The sequence below is a fragment of the Sus scrofa genome, chromosome X (genome assembly GCF_054392235.1).
Source record: "Sus scrofa isolate SSC_HxYL_T2T_F1_AM1 chromosome X, Sscrofa_HxYL_maternal_Yorkshire_Landrace_v2.0, whole genome shotgun sequence".
In the NCBI taxonomy this organism is placed as follows: domain Eukaryota; kingdom Metazoa; phylum Chordata; class Mammalia; order Artiodactyla; family Suidae; genus Sus; species Sus scrofa.
The window spans coordinates 71,975,085-71,997,199 of record NC_139401.1 but is presented as its reverse complement, the minus strand read 5'-3'; the positions used below and the strand labels follow the sequence as shown (position 1 = coordinate 71,997,199).

The following is a 22,115-nucleotide window of genomic DNA, read 5'->3' as shown; positions in this document are numbered from 1 at the left end:
GGGCAGAGAGAAGGACTGGCAGTTTGGGATTGGCTATGCACACTGTGGTATATGGAATGGTTGGCCAACAGGAACCTGCTGTATAGCATAGGGAAATCTGCTCAATGCTCTGATATCTATATGGGAATGGATATGTGTATATGTATGGCTGAATCATTTTGCTGTATAGCAGAAATTACCACAACATTGTAAACCAACTATACTTCAATAAAATTAAATTTTTATAAATTCTAGCTGCCTTCACTCCTGTCACATATCCCAAACTGAACTTAGAATTTAAGTCAGCCTTCATAATTGCCTATATTAATATTGATTGTATACATAACAATTGTATATATTTTCATAATTGTATATGGCATCTTTATGATTTTATTTAACAAGCTTATGATTCTCATTCACACTTTCCTGAGTTTTAACTCCATTTTTTCTCTACCCAATATCCTGTGATAATCTATATGGGAAAAGAATCTGAAAAAGAATGGATGTGTGTACATGTATAACTGAATCACTTTGTTGTACAGTAGAAATGACCACAACATTGTAAATCAACTATACTTCAATAAAACTTTTAGAAATGATAACAAATGAGAGTTGGTCTGGAGTAGTTTTAAAGATCTTAGATAACAAAGACCAACCCAGGGCAGAACGAAAATGACAGCTTTCCTATCTCAACTCTCAGGAGTAGTGCCAGAAGAGGTTCAATTTATGGACCATGTGGAAATAATTTAAGACTTTGTTTTTCAATAGAGGTGTAATTGCTGGTTTAGATGAGACAACTCTCAGTTCTGGGAGTATCTTACCTTATGAGCCATCTCCAGTGGCTCACCACCTTTGATTAGTATGCCATTTTGAGCACCTACTCCTGTACCCACCATCACAGCAGTTGGAGTGGCCAGTCCCAGTGAACATGGGCATGCAATGCACAGAACTGTGATAGAGGCTTGGAAAGCAAAGCGTATTATTGTTTCTGTTTGGGAGATACTTCTGTTGTAGCCCTTGAGAAGAAAGGCATGAATTTTGATTATTGATTTGTAGCTATATAATACAAAATAAGCAAAGTTCAACTCTATTTAATTAAAACCACAATTGTGGAGTCACACATAATCCTACCTAGCTACCAATATATGTTTTAATTACTAATGAGAACAGGAGTTTTTCCTTTTATGAATAAATTGTTGACATAACTGGTAAACAAGTCACAGTCCTAAAATCAAGATTTCAATGTTGCTGATTCCAAAATTTTTCTGATTTTGGAATAAATATAAGGAACATAAAAGTCAGCTTCCTCTCCCTCATTTTGAGAATAAGTATTTTATTAGGGACTTTCAAAAACAGCTGCAAACATGGGACCTAATTCACAACAAATTTGATCCTGAACAAAAAGAATTCTTTATTTCTGTATACTAAGACCATAAATCTATTTTTCACACTAAATAAAGACAATGGAAAAATTGCCCAGTTTGCAAAGGTTGCTTAATCACAATAAATTTCAATACAACTCTTTTGACAAAATGATGTGAACCAAGTATATCTGGTAGTACAGCTCTTAGTGACATTGAATATTTGCTTGTGTGGGTAAATATGACTGAAAGTATTAGGGGAAATCCCATAAGAACCCCTGAACTCAGGAGAAGAATTCCTGAAGGACACACATTTCAAAATACTTCCCAGCAATCCTATTATTCAATGAAGGCACAGCCAATGGGAATTAATTAGAAACTTTTTTATATTGTACTAATGACCCCATCACGGAGTAGATACATAATTGTTATGATTCTACCTTTCTTTAGTTGAAGGACAAACAGCATGAAACAGTGTACAACATGGTATTTTTAAAAGAAACACAACAACGTAAGACTTTCTTAGTAATAATGGTTTTTTAGCGCTGTGTTCTTACTAAGTTCTCCAACACTTAAACTAAGTGATCACCTAGAGTTATACACACACACACACACACACACACACACACACACAGAGTTTTCAGGGATTTTCATAGACATCTAAACTTATACTTTTATATATGTCATAAGTGTATGTTTTCATCTACACTAATTCCAATCCTAAAATTTAGGTACTGTTATCACTATATTACAGATGACAAAACTGAGGATAAGAGAAATTAAGTGGCTTAAAGGTCATATCGCTAATATGAGGCACAGTCTAGGACTACACTTTATGACACCATACTTAGGAGACTATCATAGAACTAGAGAGAAGCAGACAATAACATTATATTTATAAATCATTCAATAAATAGAGCTGAGATCCCAATGTTTTCCTCAATATATGTATAGTCGTTTGCCAAAGCAAAGTCATACTAGGATTGAAACTAAAAATGTGAAGGTTCAGTACAGGCATAGCTTGGATTTATTGTCAGTTCCAGACCACTGAAATAAAGTGAGTCACATGAATTTTTTGGTTTCCTAGTAAATGTAGAAGTTATGTTTATACTATACTCGAGTCTATTAAGTGTGCAATAGCATTGTATCTTTAAAAAAAAAACATGTACAGGAGTTCCCACTGTGGGGCAATGGAATTGTGGCCACGCAAGGATGCAGGTTCAACCCCCTACCTGATACAGTGGGTTAAGATCCAGCTTTGCCTCAGCTGCATCATGGGTCGCCAACTATGGCTCAGATCTGATCCCCGGCCTAGTAACTCCATATGCTACAAGGCGGCTTTAAAAAGAAAAAAAAAATGTACATACTTTAATTTAAAAATATGGCATTGATAGACTTGCTCAACACAGGGTTGCTACAAACCTTCAATTTGTAGAAAACACAATATCTGCAAAGCGTAATAAAATGCAATAAAACAAGGCAGAAGTTCCCATCATAGCTCAGTGGTTAACGAATCCGACTAGGAACCATAAGGTTGCGGGTTTGATCCCTAGCCTTGCTCAGTGGGTTAAGGATCCAGTGTTGCCGTGAGCTGTGGTGTAGGTCACAGACTCGGCTTGGATCCCGCGTTGCTGTGGCTCTGGCATAGGTCAGTGGCTACAACTCTGATTAAACCCCTAGCCTGGGAACCTCCATATGCCGCAGAAGTGGTCCTAGAAAAGGCAAAAAGACAAAACAAAAAAAAAATCACAAGGCATAATGAAAAAAATATTTACAAAATGAAATCTTTTATATTTACAGAAATGCAAATGTTATTCTTATTATCCTCTCACTCCAGTCTGTTAAAGATACCAGTAATTATTAAAGTTCTTTTCTAATTAATTACTTAGTGCAAAAATTCACAAACTGTTTTTTATATGATAAAGAGGTGTTATAAGTCACTCACAGGAAAGTAGGTTTCCATGATTTCAAAATTCGCAAATCCAATTATAATCCAAACCAAAAGGGTAGCAATGGAAATAATAACGATAAAAGGAACAAAGTAGCCACTGAGTTTGTCTGCAAACTGCTGGATAGGAGCCTAGAATTTAAAAACAGTAATAATGATGCATCAAAGTCTTCTTTTGATAATGAATACAGAGTATAGTTGGTATTGAACACGAATATTTTAATAAACTCCATATTAATACAACTAAAATTAATCAAAGGAAATATAAAAACTAGATCAAGATTTATGCTGAGAGGGCTTTAAAGAAAATATTTTCTGTTTTTCCTAGGGAGTTAAGTTACCTTTGATGTTTGTGCCTCCTCCACAAGTTTGACAATTTGAGAAAGAGTTGTGTCTGCTCCAACATGAGTTGCGCGTATAAGGAGTGACCCATTCTGGTTAATAGAACCTGCAATAACAGTGCTGCCAGATTTCTTAGCCACAGGCATTGCCTCCCCTATATAAGGAGTAAAGATAGATTTAAGGAGCATAAATAAATGCTATCTTGAAATGTACCATTATTTGTTAATTGTCAAAAAATATCTAGAAAGGAAATTCTTATTTCACAAAATAGAATCTGGACAAATGCCTACGTGAAAGTTGCCCTCTCTTTTTCCTTATGTAGTTTCTGGGCCAAACCCAGGAATACATATTTTAAACTGGAAAAATCTAATGTCGTAGCACTTATTGGCAGGTACTTTTGGAGCTCCACTCTAGTCTTAGATCACTGGTTCTCAATCTGTTCCCAAGGAGCATTTAAGAATGTAGGAGAGAGTTCTTGTTTGTAATAACTACTGATGGGGCATGGGGTGCTGCTATTCCAATTTAGAGGGTCGAGGTCAGGGATATTAAATGTGCCATAACATATAGGACAGTTCCCTAGAACTAAGAACTGTCCCATCCAAACTAGCAACAGCAGGAGTTCCCATCGTGGCTCAGTGGAAACGAATCTGACTAGTATCCATGAGGACCCAGGTTCAATCCCCTGACCTTGCTCAGTGGATTAAGGATCTGGCATTGCTGTGAGCTGTGGCATAGGCTGGCAGCTACAGCTCCAATTTGACCCCTAGCCTGGGAACCTCCATATGCTGCAGGTGCAGCCCTAAAAAGACCAAAAACAAACAAACAAACTAGCAACAGCATACCTACTGAGAAACAGAGAATCCTAAATTATTTCCATAGAGTTTATAAGCTGAGCCTCTTCTGGCACTATCTTCTTTTTTTTTCTTTTTCTTCTTTTTGCCTTTTCTAGGGCCGCTCCCACGGCATTTGGAGGTTCCCAAGCTAGGGGTGGAATCAAAGCTGCAGCCACCAGCCTAAGCCAGAGCCACAGCAACGAGGGATCCGAGCCGAGTCTGTGACCTACACCACAGCTCACGGCAACGCCAGATCCTTAACCCACTGAGCAAGGCCAGGGATCGAACCCGAACCTCATGGTTCCTAGTTGGATTCGTTAACCACTGCGCCACGATGGGAACTCCGGCACTATCTTAAATGAGACAGGAAAGGCATCATTTTGGTTCTGCTATGGATTTGCCTCAGTTATAATAAGATCTCTAAAACTACTCAAGACCAACTGTCTTTAGAGTAGTTTCTGATGTGAAAAACCTGGAGTCCTATCCCAGCCCAGACTAGACCAGTCGTTAGAACATGAAGATACCTAGACATAGATATTTGCTCAGGAAAAATTGCAAAAATCTATTGGGCTCTACAGAGGAATGAGACAACTTACTCTGGTTATATATTCTAGTAATTAACAATCCTCAGTAAAAAAAGCATTCAGCAGCATGATTAAAGTAAATCTGTAGAAGCTGGCTGAATACCATTCTAAAAAGAACTCATTCTCTTTGCTCATTATTTACTCACTCCACAGTTTCTACAAAAAGCTCTTCAATTTCCATGCAAATTTTTTTTTGGATGTGCCTCCGACATGTGGAAGTTTCCAGGCCAGGGATCAAACCTGAGCCACAGTGGTAACAGTGCCAGATCCTTAACCCACCTAGCCACCAGGAAACTCTCATGCTTATTTTTAATTAACACTTTAGATTCACTTCACTTTTATATCATGATCCTCTCTCTGAAAGAACATACCTGTGATGAGGGACTCATCTACCATAGAATGTCCTTCAATAACACGCCCATCCACTGGAAACTTGCCTCCTGGAACCACTTTAATGATGTCTCCACGTTGTACAAGTTCCACATCCACTTGTTCTTCACTGGATATAAGTTAAAATAAAAAGCATCATGACAATATGTGTCTCCCCCTGACCTTTCCATGCAAGTTTTTTAGTTTATATCATGTTTGTGGCCCCATAATTGCTACCAATGGAAGTTAATACCAACATTTAGATAGGAACTACAATGTTAATCCTTTTCAGTGTTGGGGAATAACTCAGTACCTAGCACAAAGTGGCACTCTAAATATTTGTAGAATAGTCATTGAACAAATAAATGAAAGCTTTAGAAATTTAGAAAAATTATTTAAGTAATTTATTGTGTAAATTTGCCTAAAACATTTTATAAGGAAAGAAATTAGAAATGCTAAAGAATGAAATCTAATCAATCTGTTAGCTCTATCTTCTAGTTTACAGATAATATAGACATTATAGAACAAGTTAAATGATTCCAGAAGGAAGTAGAGACAAATTCAGACTATGGGATATTCTACAGGACAACCGATAGATGTTTTCTTTAATAAGTCAATTGTATGGATAGGGAGGAGTGGGTAAGAAGGAGTGAAAGAGAACCAGCTGGAGGAGCTATTCTAGGTTAAAACAAACATGTCAGGAAAAAGACAAATACTGTATGATATTCACTTATATGTGGAATCTAAAAAATACAACAGGAGTTCCCATTGTGGCACAGCAGAAATGAATCCAACTAGTAACCACTGAGGATGCAGGTTCGATCCCTGGCCCTGCTCAGTAGGTTAAAGGCTGGCATTGCCATGAGTTGTGGTGTAGGTCACAGATACAGCTCAGATTCAGCGTTGCTGTGGCTGTGGCGGAGGCTGGCAGTTGTAGCTCTGATTTGACCCTTAGCCTGGGAACCTCCATATGCCGTGGGTATGGCCCTAAAAAGAAAAAAGAATACAACAAACTAGTGAATATAACAAAAAACAGATTCACAGATACAGAAAATAATCTAGTGGTTACTAGTGGGGAAAGGGACAATATAAGGGTAGAGGATTAAGAGGTACAAACTACCATGTATAAGCTACAAGGATATATTATATAACATAGGAATTAAGCCAATTATTTATAATAACTATAAATGGAGTATAACCTTTAAAATTGTGAATCACTATTGTACACCTGTAACTTACATAATATTGTACTTCAAATATAACTCCATAAAATAGTCAAAAACCAAATATGTCAGTCAAATGCAATGATTCATGGACCTTGACTGAATTTCATTTCAAACAAAGAAACTTAAAACATTTTGGCAACAACAGGAGAAATGTGAATATGGACTGCGTATTAGCTTTATTAAAGAATTACTGTTCATTTTGTTAGATGCAAAATGGTATTATACACAAATATGCCCTTTTTTAGAGAAACTACAGGAACACTGGCAGTAATACTAGATGACTGGGATTTACTTTATTTATTTATTTATTTATTGTCTTTTTGCAATTTCTTGGGCTGCTCCCGCAGCATATGGAGGTTCCCAGGCTAGGGGTCTAATCGGAGCTGTAGCCACAGGCCTACACCAGAGCCACGGCAACACGTGATCCGAGCCGCATCTGCGACCTACACCACAGCTCACCGCAACGCCGGGTCCTTAACCCACTGAGCAAGGCCAGGGACCGAACCTGAAACCTCATGGTTCCTAGTCGGATTTGTTAACCACTGAGCCATGACGGGAGCTCCAGGGATTTACTTTAAAATACTACTGCAACAACAGAAAGAAAGCTAAAATGTACAGATGAAGTAAAGTGTAGCAAAAAGTGAACAGTTGTTAAATCTGGGAGATAGGAATTCCCGCTGTGGCACAGTGGGTTAATGATCCAGCTTATCTGTGTGGTGGTACTGGTATGATCCTTGGCCTGGTGGGTTAAAGATCTGGTATTGCTGTGGCTGTGGCATAGGTCGCAGCTGTGGCTCAGATTTAATCCCTGCCTCAGGAACTTCCATATGCTGCAAGGGTGGTTGAAAAAGAAAAAAAAAAACTGGGGAGATAGATCATGTGGATTATACCAATCTCTCTACTTCTGTGTATATTTTTCATGAGAATTTAAAAAAGAGGAGGAGGGGAATTCCGGTCGTGGCACTGTGGAAACGAATCCGACTAGGAACCATGAGGTTGCAGGTTCGACCCTGGCATCGCTCAGTAGGTTAAGGATCCAGTGTTGCTGTGAGCTGTGGTGTAGGTCGCAGACTTGACTCGGATCCTCTGTGGCTGCAGCTGTGGCTGTGACCGGCAGCTGTACCTCCAATTCGACCCCTAGCCTGGGAACCTCCATATGCCATAGGTATGGCCTAAAAAAAACAACAGGAAGAGGAATAATGAAGATAAATACCTCAGGAGGATATTATCAGAGTCGAGAGTTACAATTGTTGCTTCTGTAGCTTGTAGTGATATTAGTTTGGCAAGAGCCTCTGAAGTTTTGCCCTATAAATTAAAACACATATGTTAACAATACTAAGAAAGAAAAAGTCTTATGTAAAATAAAGACACAATCTTTAAAATTTACCTAACAGCTTTTAATTAGCTCAAATGAGAAAATGTTAATTAGTTCAAATGAGAAAATGTTTAACTTTGACAATATGAAGTACATACAATATAAAATGTATTATTAAGTATGATTTATAAATAAATAGTGTAAATTAATAAGAAAACATCAGCTGAATAGCATTGAGAACTTTGTCTAGATACTCATGTTGCAACAGAAGAAAGGGTGGAGGAAAAATGTAATTGTAATGTATACATGTAAGGATAACCTGACCCCCTTGCTGTACAGCGGGAAAATAAAAAAAAATTATAGGAGTTCCCGTCGTGGCGCAGTGGTTATCGAATCCAACTAGGAACCATGGGGTTGAGGGTTCAATCCCTGGTCTTGCTCAGTGGGTTAACGATCCGGCGTTGCCGTGAGCTGTGGTGTAGGTTGCAGACGCGGCTCGGATCCCGCGTTGCTGTGGCTCTGGCGTAGGCTGGTGGCTACAGCTCCGATTCGACCCCTAGCCTGGGAACCTCCATATGCCGCGGGAGCGGCCCAAAGAAATAGCAAAAAGACAATAAATAAATAAATAAATAAATAAATAAAATTATTTTTAAAAATAAAAATAAAAAAATTATAAAAAAAATTTAAAAAGTCAGAAGCAGAAAAAAAAAAAAAAAGAAAACATCAGAACCCATGGGCAAAGGACATAAATCGGCAATTCATTTAAGAAGAGATATAATACCTGATGTGTGGAAAAATGCTAATCCCTACTACTAATGGAAGAAATGCAAACAAAACCAACTCTATGATACTCTATGCCCACTAATTTAGCAAGAATTTAGATAGGACCTGGTGCCCTTGAAGGCAAAAATTGTTAAGATTAGTGGCATGAGCCATAGAAAGATTTATGCCCTTTAATCATATCCTTTGTAACTTATTCTAAGATTCTAATAGAAATAACTATTAAATATGAATATGTTTAATGCAGGATTAGCTAAAATTAAACACTGAAAACAATTTGAGAACAAAACCAGTATGGTTTAGTAAATCACAGCACAATGATTTGAGAGAATTTTGTTCAGAAATACAGAATAATTGTCTAGACTGCAAAAATGGGGGGAAAACTTTCTAGTATTAAGGGCACAAAGTTGTATGTATGTATGTATGTATACTGTGTTTGCCACTCTGTAAAATATAAAGGTATGTGGAATACGATTAGAAAGCGATTTCCAGGAGTTCCCTTCGTGGCTCAGTGGTTAACAAATCCAACTAGGTTTTGGGTTCGATCCCTGGCTTTGCTCAGGGGGTTAAGGATCAGGTGTTGCTGTGAGCTGTGGTATAGGTTGCAGATGTGGCTCGGATCTGGCGTTGCTGTGGCTCTGGTGTAGGCTGGCAGCAACAGCTCCAATTAGACCCCTAGCCTGGGAACCGCCATATGCCATGGATGAGGCCCTAAAAGGACAAAAGACAAAAAAAAAAAAAAAAAAAAAAAAGAAGAAGAAAGTGATTTCCATTACAGCATGGGATTTTGGGTAAACTATTTCCATCATTATTTTATTTTATTTTATTTTATTTTATTTTATTTTTGTCTTTTTGCTATTTCTTGGGCCGCTGCCGCGGCATATGGAGGTTCCCAGGCTAGGGGTCCAATCGGAGCTGTAGCCACTGGCCTACACCAGAGCCACAGCAACGCAGGATCCGAGCCGCGTCTGCAACCTACACCACAGCTCACGGCAACGCCGGATCGTTAACCCACTGAGCAAGGGCAGGGACCGAACCCGCAACCTCATGGTTCCTAGTCGGATTTGTTAACCACTGCGCCACGACGGGAACTCCTCCATCATTATTTTAAATCTTGTGGTTATATCAATTTTTCCATTAAAATGTGAGATAAGTAAAATAACTACTTCTCAGATAACTCTCTCTTAAACATGGACATACGGTACTATTTACAGCATTAATTCCACAAATTTAGTAAATCTGCAAAGGAATATTTAATCTAAAATACTGCCAAAACAATATACTTCTTTCAGTACATGGTTAACTACATAAATCAATGTATATTTCTAATAATTGGTCTAGAAAATACTATAGTCATTTATCCACCCAAGATTTTAACACATCACCCTTTCTTACATTACCTTTGCTATATGTTCCAGCCACCGGCCTAGTGCAATAAACACAAATAACATAGGAGGCGTGTCAAAGAAAGTAACAGGGTTCACTTTGGCTCTCTCATACATTGCAACCAGAAGAATAACCAAAGAGTAAGCAAATGCAATTGTGGTTGCCAGCACAATCAATACATCCATATTTGCAGTTTTATGCTTCAGTGCTTTGTAGGCCTGAATGTAGAAGTGCCAGCCTCCAAAAAACTATAATATAGAAACAGTAATTAGTGCTTTTCTAAAAAAGCTGAAATTCACATATATACCTCACTAAGATAGAGCATTAATGTTAATTTCCTTTGGCTTTTATCTAATCCATAAACACTAAGAAGAGATTTTAAGCTGAAATAATAGTGTGTATTTTAGCAGATACATGTCTATAGGCTTCAAATTGCTGTACAAGCACTTGGCAGCCATCCTCTATGATCCAATGGATATTCCATAATAAAAAAAAAAAGTCAAATTGTTCTTGGATTTTTCTTTTTGAAGCTAGCCAAAGCAAGAACTAGGAAAAGAATTATATTCTTTTGATAATGATTTTTTTCTTTATATTAGCTTCCACCTCCCTCTTTGCAAAATTCGACCTAAATGGTCTATTATAAGCTACTGGATCTGTTCACTGTTTTCATTGGGAAGTATAAGTGAAAAGTTTATTTTTTCAATAAATAGAGAAACATGCTAAGATTTTTTAAAATTATTACTGCTTTTAATAGGTATAAGAAGAAGGAATAGATCTATTAGATGGAAGTATTCCACAGTAAAAGTTTACCTCAAAAGAGGAGCTGAGGAGTTTCCGTTGTGGCTCAGTGGTAACGAACCCAACTAGTATCCATAAGGATGCAGCTTCAATCCCTGGCCCAGCTCATTAGGTTAAGAATCCGGCATTGCTGTGAGCTGTGGTGTATAGGTCACAGATGCAACTCAGAACCCACGTTGCTGCGGCTGTGGCTGTGGCTGTGGCTGGCAGCTGCACCTCCAATTCAACCCCCGGCCTGAGAACGTCCATGTGCCGTGGATGTGGCCCTAAAAAAAAAAAAAAAAGAAAGAAAAAAAAAAGAGGAGCTGAAAACATACGTAGAATAATAAACTTAAGTGCCATGGAGAAATAATTAAAATAAATAACATAATTATTATGGTTTTTATTTTATATAATAAATCAATAAATACATTAAAATAAAATATAATAAATATAAGTACAATGCATTTAATATAAAATATAAAGAAATTAAATAATATATTTATTATAACTTTAAAGTTACATACAATAGCAGATATGAATACCAAATTCATATCTGAATATGAATTGAACTCATTCTCTGCTTTATCATTAAACAACATCTTTAGGAGTTAAAATGGAATTTATTATCCACTTTATCAGTTTAAGATTATTTTTTATAAAGCATTCAGCACAAAATGACTATACATCTGGCTAATATTTATTCTATGACTGAAAATAGCCTCACATGTCACGTTTTAGCTATTTTCTATTATTAACACATATATTTGCTAACATTCTACTTGCCTGTACAGGTATACACAATAAAAAAGATAGCAAATTCATAATGGACAATCCTGGCAGGATCTGACGCTCCAGGAACATAGAAGAATGACTGTTGATCATTTCTTCTTGGCTCATGTTCTGATTAGGGTGAAGAGTTGCAAGGTGGTGGTCCATAACCATCATATATATCATCAGCCCCATTACAGGAATACAGAAAAACAGGCTCACAAGAAAGGCCCGTCGCCATCTTATACAGAAAAGAAAAATCATTTGAGTAAGTAGCTAATGCTTAAAGACTCTAAGTAATATAGAGAAATATAACTTATAGCCGAATGGATGATACTGAAAAAACTGACATGCTAACAGGATGTTAAATTTGTAATGAAGAATCAAAATCTGTTTTTCACTGACACTATAAAAGTACTTACTGTCTGATTTCTCGTTTATGGTCTAGGTGACTTGCTGACCGATCCTTCTTGACCAAAGAAGCTTCAAAACCTAAGCTCTAAGGAAATTCATGAGAAAACAATTATTTCACTGAATGTATAAATATTATGTACAGAAATTAAGCTGTGGCACTGTCATTAAGAACAATTCAGGGAGTTTCTGTCATGGCTCAGTGGCAATGAACTGAACCAGTATCCATGAGGACGCAGGTTTGATCCCTGGCCTTACTTAATGGGTTAAGGATCTGGCATTGCCATGAACTGTGGTGTAGGTTGCAGACATGGCTTGGATCCTGTGTTGCTGTGGCTGTGGCTTGGGCTGGCAGCTGTAGCTTCGATTTGACCCCTGGTGATTTGACCCCTGGCCTGGGAACTTCCATATGTTTTTTTTCTTCCATAAAAGAACAATTCAACTCAATTACTGAGTGCAAGTCACTCTGTGGAATACAAAGATGATTTGCTTCCTTCTCTTAATTACTTTTGTTTCTAATTTTTCACCAAAGAAATGAAAATTTCCTCAACTCTAGTTAATGTCTGTTCTACTGTTCTCAAACTATTGATTTAACTCAAGTACACTTGTCCTGAGTAGAGGTTCTTATTATATCAAGAAATAAACTAAAGCCTCCAATAAGTTATTTTGGAAAAAAACAGAATCTATTTCTTGGTCAGGCTGACAGAGTGTTTGATGCCCTAATAAAGACAGAATTCAGGAGTTCCTATCATGGTGCAGCAGAAATGAATCCGACTAGGAACCATGAGGTTGCAGGTTCTATCCCTTCCCTTGCTCAGTGGGTTAAGGATCCGGCATTGCCACGAGCTGTGGTGTAGGTTCCAGATGTGGCTCAGATCTGGCATTGCTGTGGCTCTGGTGTAGGCCGGCAGCCACAGCTCCGATTAGACCTCTAGCCTGGAAACCTCCATACGCCGCAGGTGCAGCCCTCAAAAGACAAAAGACAAAAGACAAAAAAAAAAAAAAGAATTCAGCAGGAAAATCATAAATCTTACTCTTAGATAAGCACCTCCTAGTATTGATAGATATTACTCACTTTATTTTTAAGTTTAGCTTTGTCATCTATCTATCCATTTATTTATCCATCCTTTGCCTGAAGAAGCACAGAAAATGGAATAGGCCACAAAAGCTAGCACTATACTAAATATATTATTCAAGGTTTTACATACGCACTCTTTACTATTGTTCTGCCAGGAAAAAGAACATTAACAAAAATCTTCCTCAATAAAAAAAAGTATTGAAAGAAAATTACCACCTAAGACTCTTATGAGCACAGATAGTAACATACACTACATTTTGAACTGTTAGGGAAAATGCTGCCATCTTACTTTTGTTGGCAATAAAGCACAGTGAAAAGAGCAAGCATGAACACTGGATTCAGAAACATTAGGCTTGAATCCCAGCTATGACACTAGCTATGTGACTTTGGACAACTAACTTAACATCTCACAACCTGAGTCTCCTCACCTCCAAAACAAAGATGATAGCACTGTGGTGAGAATTAAATCAAGAGCTGAAGCTTTGCAATTTTGCTAACTGGCACATAGTTGATACTCGATAATGCTAGCTTCACAAAGATGTTGATGGTATTATTATCTACATTAACAGGATCTTATCTGAAAGATTAATATGCTTTTCAGATCATTAGAACACCAATGCTATACCATATTAGCACTTTTAAAGCACTCTCACATGTAATACCACTTAAGATTACAGGATGAATTTGTCACAAAGAAAAAAGGTTTGGTCACCTAATTTCCCAAAACCACAGCCCAGACTTATGGGGCCACCAGAGATGACTGTGGTATTCAAGACGTACTGGAATTCTCGCTCCTCAGTCCCCTAACTTCACCCCTTACCCCAGGTTGACTTTAGCTCCTCCCTTTTCCCATTTAGGCCCATCTCAGTGGGCAGGACCAGGCCAAATTAAGAGGAGAGTGTGGCCTTGGCCCCAGCTGGGATGGCCTTGTTACAGTGGAGCTAAGGAGATCAGAAGGACTAACTGGTACATTTAGCTAAGGAGCCATCTCTTTCTTCCTTCTTGAAGCTGTTTCTCCAAAACATCAAATCTAGAACTATTTCCCCAAATTACAATAACCTAGAGACAGTTCTGACTCCCATGTGAACCCCTAAAGCAGTTTAACTCGTCACTGCTAAGTGTGTGTTGTTAACTGTGAGACAGGATTTCCTTTATACAGTGTGAATCTGCCTAACTCTGACCCAGAAACCAACCACTTAAACAGAAATTCAGAAGATATTAATGAAAATGAATATTGAAAGTGGGCATGTCTCTTGCTTAGAATTAATTTTAAATCTAAAATTGTTTAAAGAACAATAGACCCAAGTGTAAATATTCAGAAAGAGCTCCCCAGAAGAATGGAGGAAGAATTTTTATTATAATGTTTCCCATCTCCACACCATATAAAAGACAGGAGTGTTTCTGATGCTTTTTTCCTTCCATGGTGCCTTTTTTTAAGAAATGCTCTTCTGTCAGGTTTAAACATTTTGAAGTGTCCCATTGACAAGAACATATTGTAAAACAAAAATCTAAAGAGTAATATATGGTATGTTTGTGTTCCCGTTGTAATAAGTTGATTATAAGAATTTATGAGGGCTAATTAATTTATGAGGGCTAAATTACACTGTCACTTTTAAAACTCGAGTGTTTGACATAACTTCTAAGACCCATGTAATTTTCTGTGTCCCTCTTGAATTTTTAAACTTAATTAACAGTTAGTGAATATGAAAGTACTTCTGAATTAAAATAAATCTACATGCCTGGAAAAAGAAAAAGAAAAACGTCTAGTCCTTTAAATTTCTTACTTTAACTTAAAAAGATATCATTTGCTTTGACCTAACAAGCAATACAGTATCTAACAAGATGCTTCACTTTCATAATGATTAACATGAATTCTATTCATACAAAACTGTACTTTATTTACATTTTCTAAATAAATATTTTATATGATTTCTCATTCTATCTTAAGTCTGCTCCTGATTAATAGTGAAAATGCGACTTTGTCTAACTCTTCCTAACAAGGTCAAAGGCAGATATATTTACATTAAATTTTAAGATAGATGTTGTCTACAGAGTAAACAAAGGAATCATATATTTTCCACTATCTTTATCTGATACAAAACATAAGTGATTCAAGGGAATACTTACTGGATAGGTAAGAACAGAGAAATGCACAGTTTTGGCACTTACTTCAATTACATGAATAATATCTCTGGGACCAATAATTTCTGGATCATATTTAATATGTGCCTTGTTGGTTGCCAGGGCTACAGAGCAGTAGAAGATTCCTCTGTGTTTTGTGAGAGTAGACTCTATTTTATGTACACAGGAGGCACACGTCATTCCTCTCACCTGTTAAAGACAAAGGCTTGTTACTGAGAAATATACTTTTTTTCTCCATCAAATGAGTTATTACTTTAAACTACAAAAGCTCTTATAACACAGGAATAACATACAAGATTTTATCTGAATTATTAATATACTTTATACTTTAGATGTGATCATTAGATCACTGTTTTTATATCACAGTGAGCAAAGATATGGTCCCAGCTGCCAACAGATAAAACAGAAGAGAATCTCATTAAAAGTCTTCCTCTTCCTGTTACCACTCAGTATTAGAGGATTTGATACCTATCATTGTTTCTTGCATTCAGTGCAGATAAATATTGTGTCTTATATGTGAAATCTAAAAAATAAAATGAATGGCATTCCCCTTATGGCTCAGAGGTTAAGAATCCAACTAGTATCCATGAGGATGCGGGTTTGATCCCTGACATTGCTCAGTGGGTTAAGGATCCAGTATTTGCCATGAGCTGTGGTGTAGGTTGCAGACACGGCTCAGATCCTACGTTCCTGTGGCTGTGGCATACCAGCAGCTGTAGCTCCGATTCCACCCCTCGCCCAGGAACTTCCATATGTTGAAGATGTGGCCCTAAAAAAATAAATAAATAAAAAATAAAACAAACAAATGAATACAGTAAATAGAAACCGACTCACAGAAAACAAACTAGTGATTACCAATGGGAAGAAGAGGAGTTCCCGTCGTGGCGCAGTAGTTAACGAATTCGACTAGGAACCATGAGGTTGCCAGTTCGATCCCTGGCCTCGCTCAGTGGGTCAAGGATCCGGCATTGCCGTGAGCTGTGGTATAGGTCACAGATGTGGCTCGGATCCTAAGTTGCAGTGGCTGTGGTGTAGGCCAGCGGCTACAGCTCTGATTGGACCCCTAACCTGTGAACTTCCATATGCCGTGGGTGTGGCCCTAGAAAAGACAAAAAATAACAAATAAAAAACCAATGGGAAGAAGAAATGAGAGGAGCAAGATAGAGGTGGGGATTAAAAAGTACAAACTACTTCTCCAGAAATAAACCCAGATACCTACAATCAATTAATCTTCATAGAGTCAAGAAGAACAGAGGCAAGAATATAAAATGGGAAAAAGTGTCCAGCAAGTGGTGCTGGGAAAACTGGACAGCTGCATGTGAATCAATGAAACTAGAACACACTCTCACACCATGCATAAAAATAAACTAAAAATGGCTTAAAGACTTAAATGTAAGACAAGATACCATAAAACTTCTAGAAAAGAACATAGGAAAACATTCTCTGACATCAACCATACAAATGCTTTCTTAGGTCTGACTCCCAAGGCAATAGAAATAAAAACAAAAATAAACCAATGGGGCCTAATCAAACTTACAGGCTTTTGCACAGCAAAGGAAACCATAAAAAAATGAAAAGACAACCCACAGAATGGGAGAAAATAGTTGCAAATGATGCAACCAACAGGCCTTAATCCCCGAAATATATAAACAGCTCATACAACTCAACAAGAAAAAAACAAACAACCCAATCAAAAAATGAGCAGAAGACCTAAACAGACATTTCTCCGAAGAAGACATATGGGTGGCCAGTAGGCACATGAGAAAATGCTCAATATCACTATTGGAGAAATGCAAATCAAAACTACAACAAAGTACCACCTCACACTGGTCAGAATGGCCATCATTAATAAGTCTTTAAATAACAAATACTAGAGAGGATGTGGAGAAAAAGGAACCTTCCTACACTGTTGGTGGGAATGTAAATTGGTACAACCACTATGGAAAACAGTATGGAGGTTCCTCAGAAAACTAAATATAGAACTACTACATGATCTAGCAATCCCACTCCTGGGCACATACCTGGAAAAAACAATTCAAAAAGATACATGCACTCCTATGTTCACTGTAGCACTATTCACAATAGCCAAAACATGGAAAAAACCTAAATGACCATGGACAGATGAATGGATTAAGAAGATGTGGCATAAGGAGTTCCCGTCGTGGTTCAGTGGCTGGCGAATCCGACTAGGAATCATGAGGTTTTGGGTTTGATCCCTGGCCTTGCTCAGTGGGTTAAGTATCCGGCGTTGCTGTGAGCTGTAGTGTGGGTTGCAGACGCAGCTTGGACGCTGCGTTGCTGTGGCTGTGGCTGGTGGCTACAGCTGACTAGACCCCTAGCCTGGGAACCTCCATATGCTGTGGGTGCAGCCCTAGAAAAGACGAAAAGACAAAAAAAAAATGTGGCACATACACACGATGGAATACTACTCAGCCATACAAAGAACAAAATAATGCCATTTGCAGCAATATGGATGCAACTAGTGATTCTCATACTTAGTGAAGTAAGTAAGAAAGAGAAAAACAAATATCATATGATATCACTTGTACCTGGAATCTAAAATATGGCACAGAAGTTCCTGTTGTGCATGGATGGACCTAGAAATTATCACGCTAAGCGATGTCAGTCAGACAATGAGACACCAACATCAAATACTATCACTTACATGTGGAATCTGAAAAAAGGACAGAATGAACTTCTTTGCAGAACAGATACTGACTCACAGACTTTGAAAAACTTATGGTTTCCAAATGAGACAGGTTGGGGGGTGGGGGGATGCACTGAGGCTTTGCGATGAAAATGCTATAAAATTTGGTTGTGATGATTGTTGTACAACTATAAATGTAATAAAATTCATTGAGTAATAAAAAAATTAAAAATAAGAAAAAGAAGTTCCTGTTGTGGCTGAGTGGTAATGAACCCAACTAGTATCCATGAGGATGTGGCTTTGATCCCTGGCCTTTTCAATAAATGGTGCTGAAGGAATTCCTGTTGTGGCTCAGTAGATTATGAACCTGACTAGTATCCATGATGTACGTTCGATCCCTGGCCTCGCCCAGTGGGTTAAGGATCCAGCATTGCCATGAGCTGTGGTATAGGTTGCAGACATAACTTGGATCTGGCATTGCTGTGGCTGTGGTGTAGGCCTGTAGCTGCAGCTCTGATCTGACCCCTAGGCTGGGAACTCCCATATGCCATGGGTGCAGCCCTAAAAAGCAAAAATAAAATAAAATATGGCACAAATGAACCTATCTATGGAACAGAAATAGACTCACAGACATGGAAAATAGACTTGTGGTTGCCAAGTGGAAGGAGGGGAAGAAGTGGGATGGGTGGGGAGTTTGGGGTTATTAGATGAAAACTACTACATTTAGAATAGATGGGCAATGAGGTCCTACTGTAACAGCACAGGGAACTATATCCAATCTCTTATAACAGAACATGATAGAAGATAATATGAGAAAAGGTATATATGTGTGTGTGTGTGTGTGTGACTGGGTGACTGCTGTACAGCAGAAATTAACACAACACTGAATCAACTATACTTTAAAAAGTTTAAGACAAAAAAGTACAAACTATGTACAAAATAATCTACAAGTATATATTGCGTGGCATAGAATATATAGCCAATATTTTGTAGTAACTTTTTTTTACTTTTTGCCATTTCTTGGGCTGCTCCCGCAGCATGTGGAGGTTCCCAGGCTAGGGGTCTAATCAGAGCTGTAGCCACCAGCCTACGCCACAGCCACAGCAACTCGGGATCCAAGCCGAGTCTGCAACCTACACCACAGCTTATGGCAACGCCAGATCCTTAACCCACTGAGCAAGGCCAGGGATGGAACCCGCAACCTCATGGCTCCTAGTCAGATTTGTTAACCACTGAGCCACAACAGGAACTCCAATTTTGTACTAACTTTAAATGGAGTATATTCTATAAGAATTTCAAATCACTATTGTACACCTGAAACACATAATATTATAAATCAATTATACATCAATTAAAAAAACTGATTATGGGAGTTCCCGTCGTGGCGCAATGGTTAACGAGTCCGACTAGGAACCATTAGGTTGCGGGTTCAATCCCTGGCCTTGCTCAGTGGGTTAAGGATCCCGTGTTGCTGTGAGCTGTGGTGTAGGTCGCAGGCGAGGCTCTGATCCCGAGTTGCTGTGGCTCTGGTGTAGGCCGGTGGCTACAGCTCTGATTAGACCCCTAGCCTGGGAACCTCCATATGCCGTGGGAGCGGCCCCAGAAAAGGAAAAAAAAAAAAAAGAAAAAAAACTGATTATGGAGTTCCTGTTGTGGTGCAGTGGAAATGAGTCCGACTAGTATCCATGAGATTGTGGGTTCTATCCCTGGCCTCGCCCAGTGGGTTAAGGATCCAGCATTGCTGTGAGCTGTGGTGTAAGCCGGCAGCTACAGCTTCAATTCAATCCCTAGCCTGGGAACCTCCATATGCCACACATGTGGCCCTAAAAAGCAAAAAAACAAACAAACAAAAACTGATTATGCCAATCCCTGAGGTATATGGAATGACTGGCCAACTGTATGCAACCTGCTGTACAGTACAGAAAACTCTTCCTAATATCCTGTGATAATCTATGTGGGAAAAGAATCTGAAAGTGAATGGATATATACATGTATAACTGAATCTCTTTGTTGTACAGCAGAAATTACCACAACACTGTAAATCAACTATACTTCAGTAAAACTTTTAAAAAGGAAAAAAACAAAAGAAAACAAAAACAGGAGTTCTCCTTGTGGTTCAGAGGGTTAAGGACGCAGTGTTGTCTCTGTGAAGATACAGCGACCTGGCCTCACTCAGTGGGTTACAGATCTAGCATTGCTGCAAGCTGTGGTGTAAGTCACAGATGCGGCTTGGATCTGGTGTTGCCATGGTTGCGGTATAGGCGGCAGCTGCAGCTCTGATTTGTGGGAACCTCCATACGCTGTAGGTGTGGCTGTAAAAAGAAAAAACAAACAAAACAGAAAACTAATTTAAAACAAAATTTGGAAATTAAACAAAAGCTTGCAGCAATGTAGGAAGCATTTATTCAAGAAAATTAGACGAATCCAAATAAAACAGCAAGATATTTGGCTTTATAATTTGACTTATTCCCATCCCCTCTCCTCTAGCTCTGTGGTAGCTATGAAGACCAACAGGCCATAACCATGGTGAAAAATAGCATCAGGGAAGCCACCAGAGAGGACAGAAAAGGAGTGGAATGCCTTCAGAGCCTCATTCCCAGAGAAATGTCATTATTTGACCTGTCTGATGGTTTTCTATAATATTCCACTTGCAAAGATGTGTTTGTCCTAACTGGAGCTCAGTGAATACAAAAAGCCTTTTCCCCAGGAGAATTTGTCACAAACAACTGTAGGAAATTATTTAACCTTGTGGCTGCCTGAGCCAATGGATAACAGGTGGGGCAAAGAATAGGCTAATAAAAAAGCCTAAAAAGGAAAACTAGGAAGTGAAATATCAGTAAGAGCCTCAACATAATCCTAGGAATCTAAAAGGCCATGCATATGCAATAGGATTGTGCACACGTCCAGGGCTGTGTGCATATTCAGAAAATAACTGAAAAGGCCAAAACCTCTCACCTCAGGCTGACCTTTAGGCTCTGTAGAAGCAGAAATTGAAGGGTAAGGCAAAAGTGACAACTGCGTGGCTGAGTGTTCAAGGCATGCCCTAACATTTACAGAGAGCTCTTTAGCAAAGACTGGGAAACTTACGGGTTCAAGATATTTAAGGAAATCACTGTCCAATCATTAGCTGACCACCAAGCTAACCAAGCAAGAGTTCAGTGGCCACACACAACAAAGAACTTTACAAAATTAGTTCAAAAGTCACTAAACAAACAATAACAATGACAAACAGCAACAAAAAAACAAACCCCAAGGAGTTCCTGCTGAGGTGCAGTGGGTTAAGAATCAGACTGCAGCCGCTCAGGTCACTGCAGCGGTGTGGATTTGATCCCCAGCTGGTGCAGTGGGTTAAAGGATCCATTAGCGTTGCCATGAGCTGTGGTGTAGGTTGCAGACATGGCTCAGATCTGGCATTGCTGTGGCTGTGGCGTAGGCCAGCAGCTGTAGCTCCGATTCAACCCCTAGCCTGGGAACTTCCATATGCCGAGGGTGCAGTCCTAAAAAGATGAAAAAAAAAAAAAAAGTATCCAGAATTGCCATATGGGTGTAGCCATAAAATTTAAAAAATCTCTGAGGCGAGGGAAGAATCTTATTTACAGAGTTAGCACATCACACTTTCAACAAAAAACTGTCAGACATGCAATAAAATAAGAAAGTATGTTCCATACACAGGGAAAAAAAAGTAATCAATAGAAATGTTACTAAGGAAGCCCAAACATTGGATTTACTAGAAAAAGATGTTAAATCAGCTGTTTTAAATATATGCAATGAATTAAAAGAAACCATGTCTAAAGAATTAAAGGAAAGTATGAGGCCAATATCTCACCAAACAGAGAGTATCAGTAAAGAGAGAGGGATTATTAGAAAGGCCCAATGGAAAGTCTGGAGTTGAGAAGTACTAAACTGGAATGAAATCAGTGCCTAGAGGAAAACTTATAAATGCCAATATTTAAAAATAAGAAAGGAGTTCCTCTCATGGCCCAGCAGTTAGCAATCCTGACTAGGTTCCATGAGGATGCGGGTTCAATCCCTGGCCTCGATCAGTGGGTTAAGGATCCAGCATTGCCGTGAGCTATGGTGTAGGCCAGCGGCTACAGCCCCGATTTGACCCCTAGCCTGGGAACTTCCATATGTTGTGGGTGCAGCCCTAAAAAGACCAAAAAAAA

General features: G+C 38.5%; 1 protein-coding gene across 2 annotated transcripts in view; it reads right to left on the bottom strand.

Moving 5' to 3' along the window:
• Positions 1-22,115, bottom strand: part of ATP7A (ATPase copper transporting alpha) — a 137,151-nt gene that overhangs the window by 21,978 nt on the left and 93,058 nt on the right. For both annotated transcript variants that reach the window (XM_003135200.5, XM_013990937.3), the window contains 9 exons: positions 15,330-15,491; positions 12,094-12,170; positions 11,687-11,912; positions 10,138-10,371; positions 7,856-7,947; positions 5,419-5,546; positions 3,630-3,784; positions 3,286-3,420; positions 801-995 (listed from right to left, as the gene is read on the bottom strand). In XM_003135200.5, coding sequence (XP_003135248.1) covers positions 801-995; positions 3,286-3,420; positions 3,630-3,784; positions 5,419-5,546; positions 7,856-7,947; positions 10,138-10,371; positions 11,687-11,912; positions 12,094-12,170; positions 15,330-15,491 — 1,404 coding nt within the window. The remainder of the gene's footprint in view (positions 1-800; positions 996-3,285; positions 3,421-3,629; positions 3,785-5,418; positions 5,547-7,855; positions 7,948-10,137; positions 10,372-11,686; positions 11,913-12,093; positions 12,171-15,329; positions 15,492-22,115) is intronic.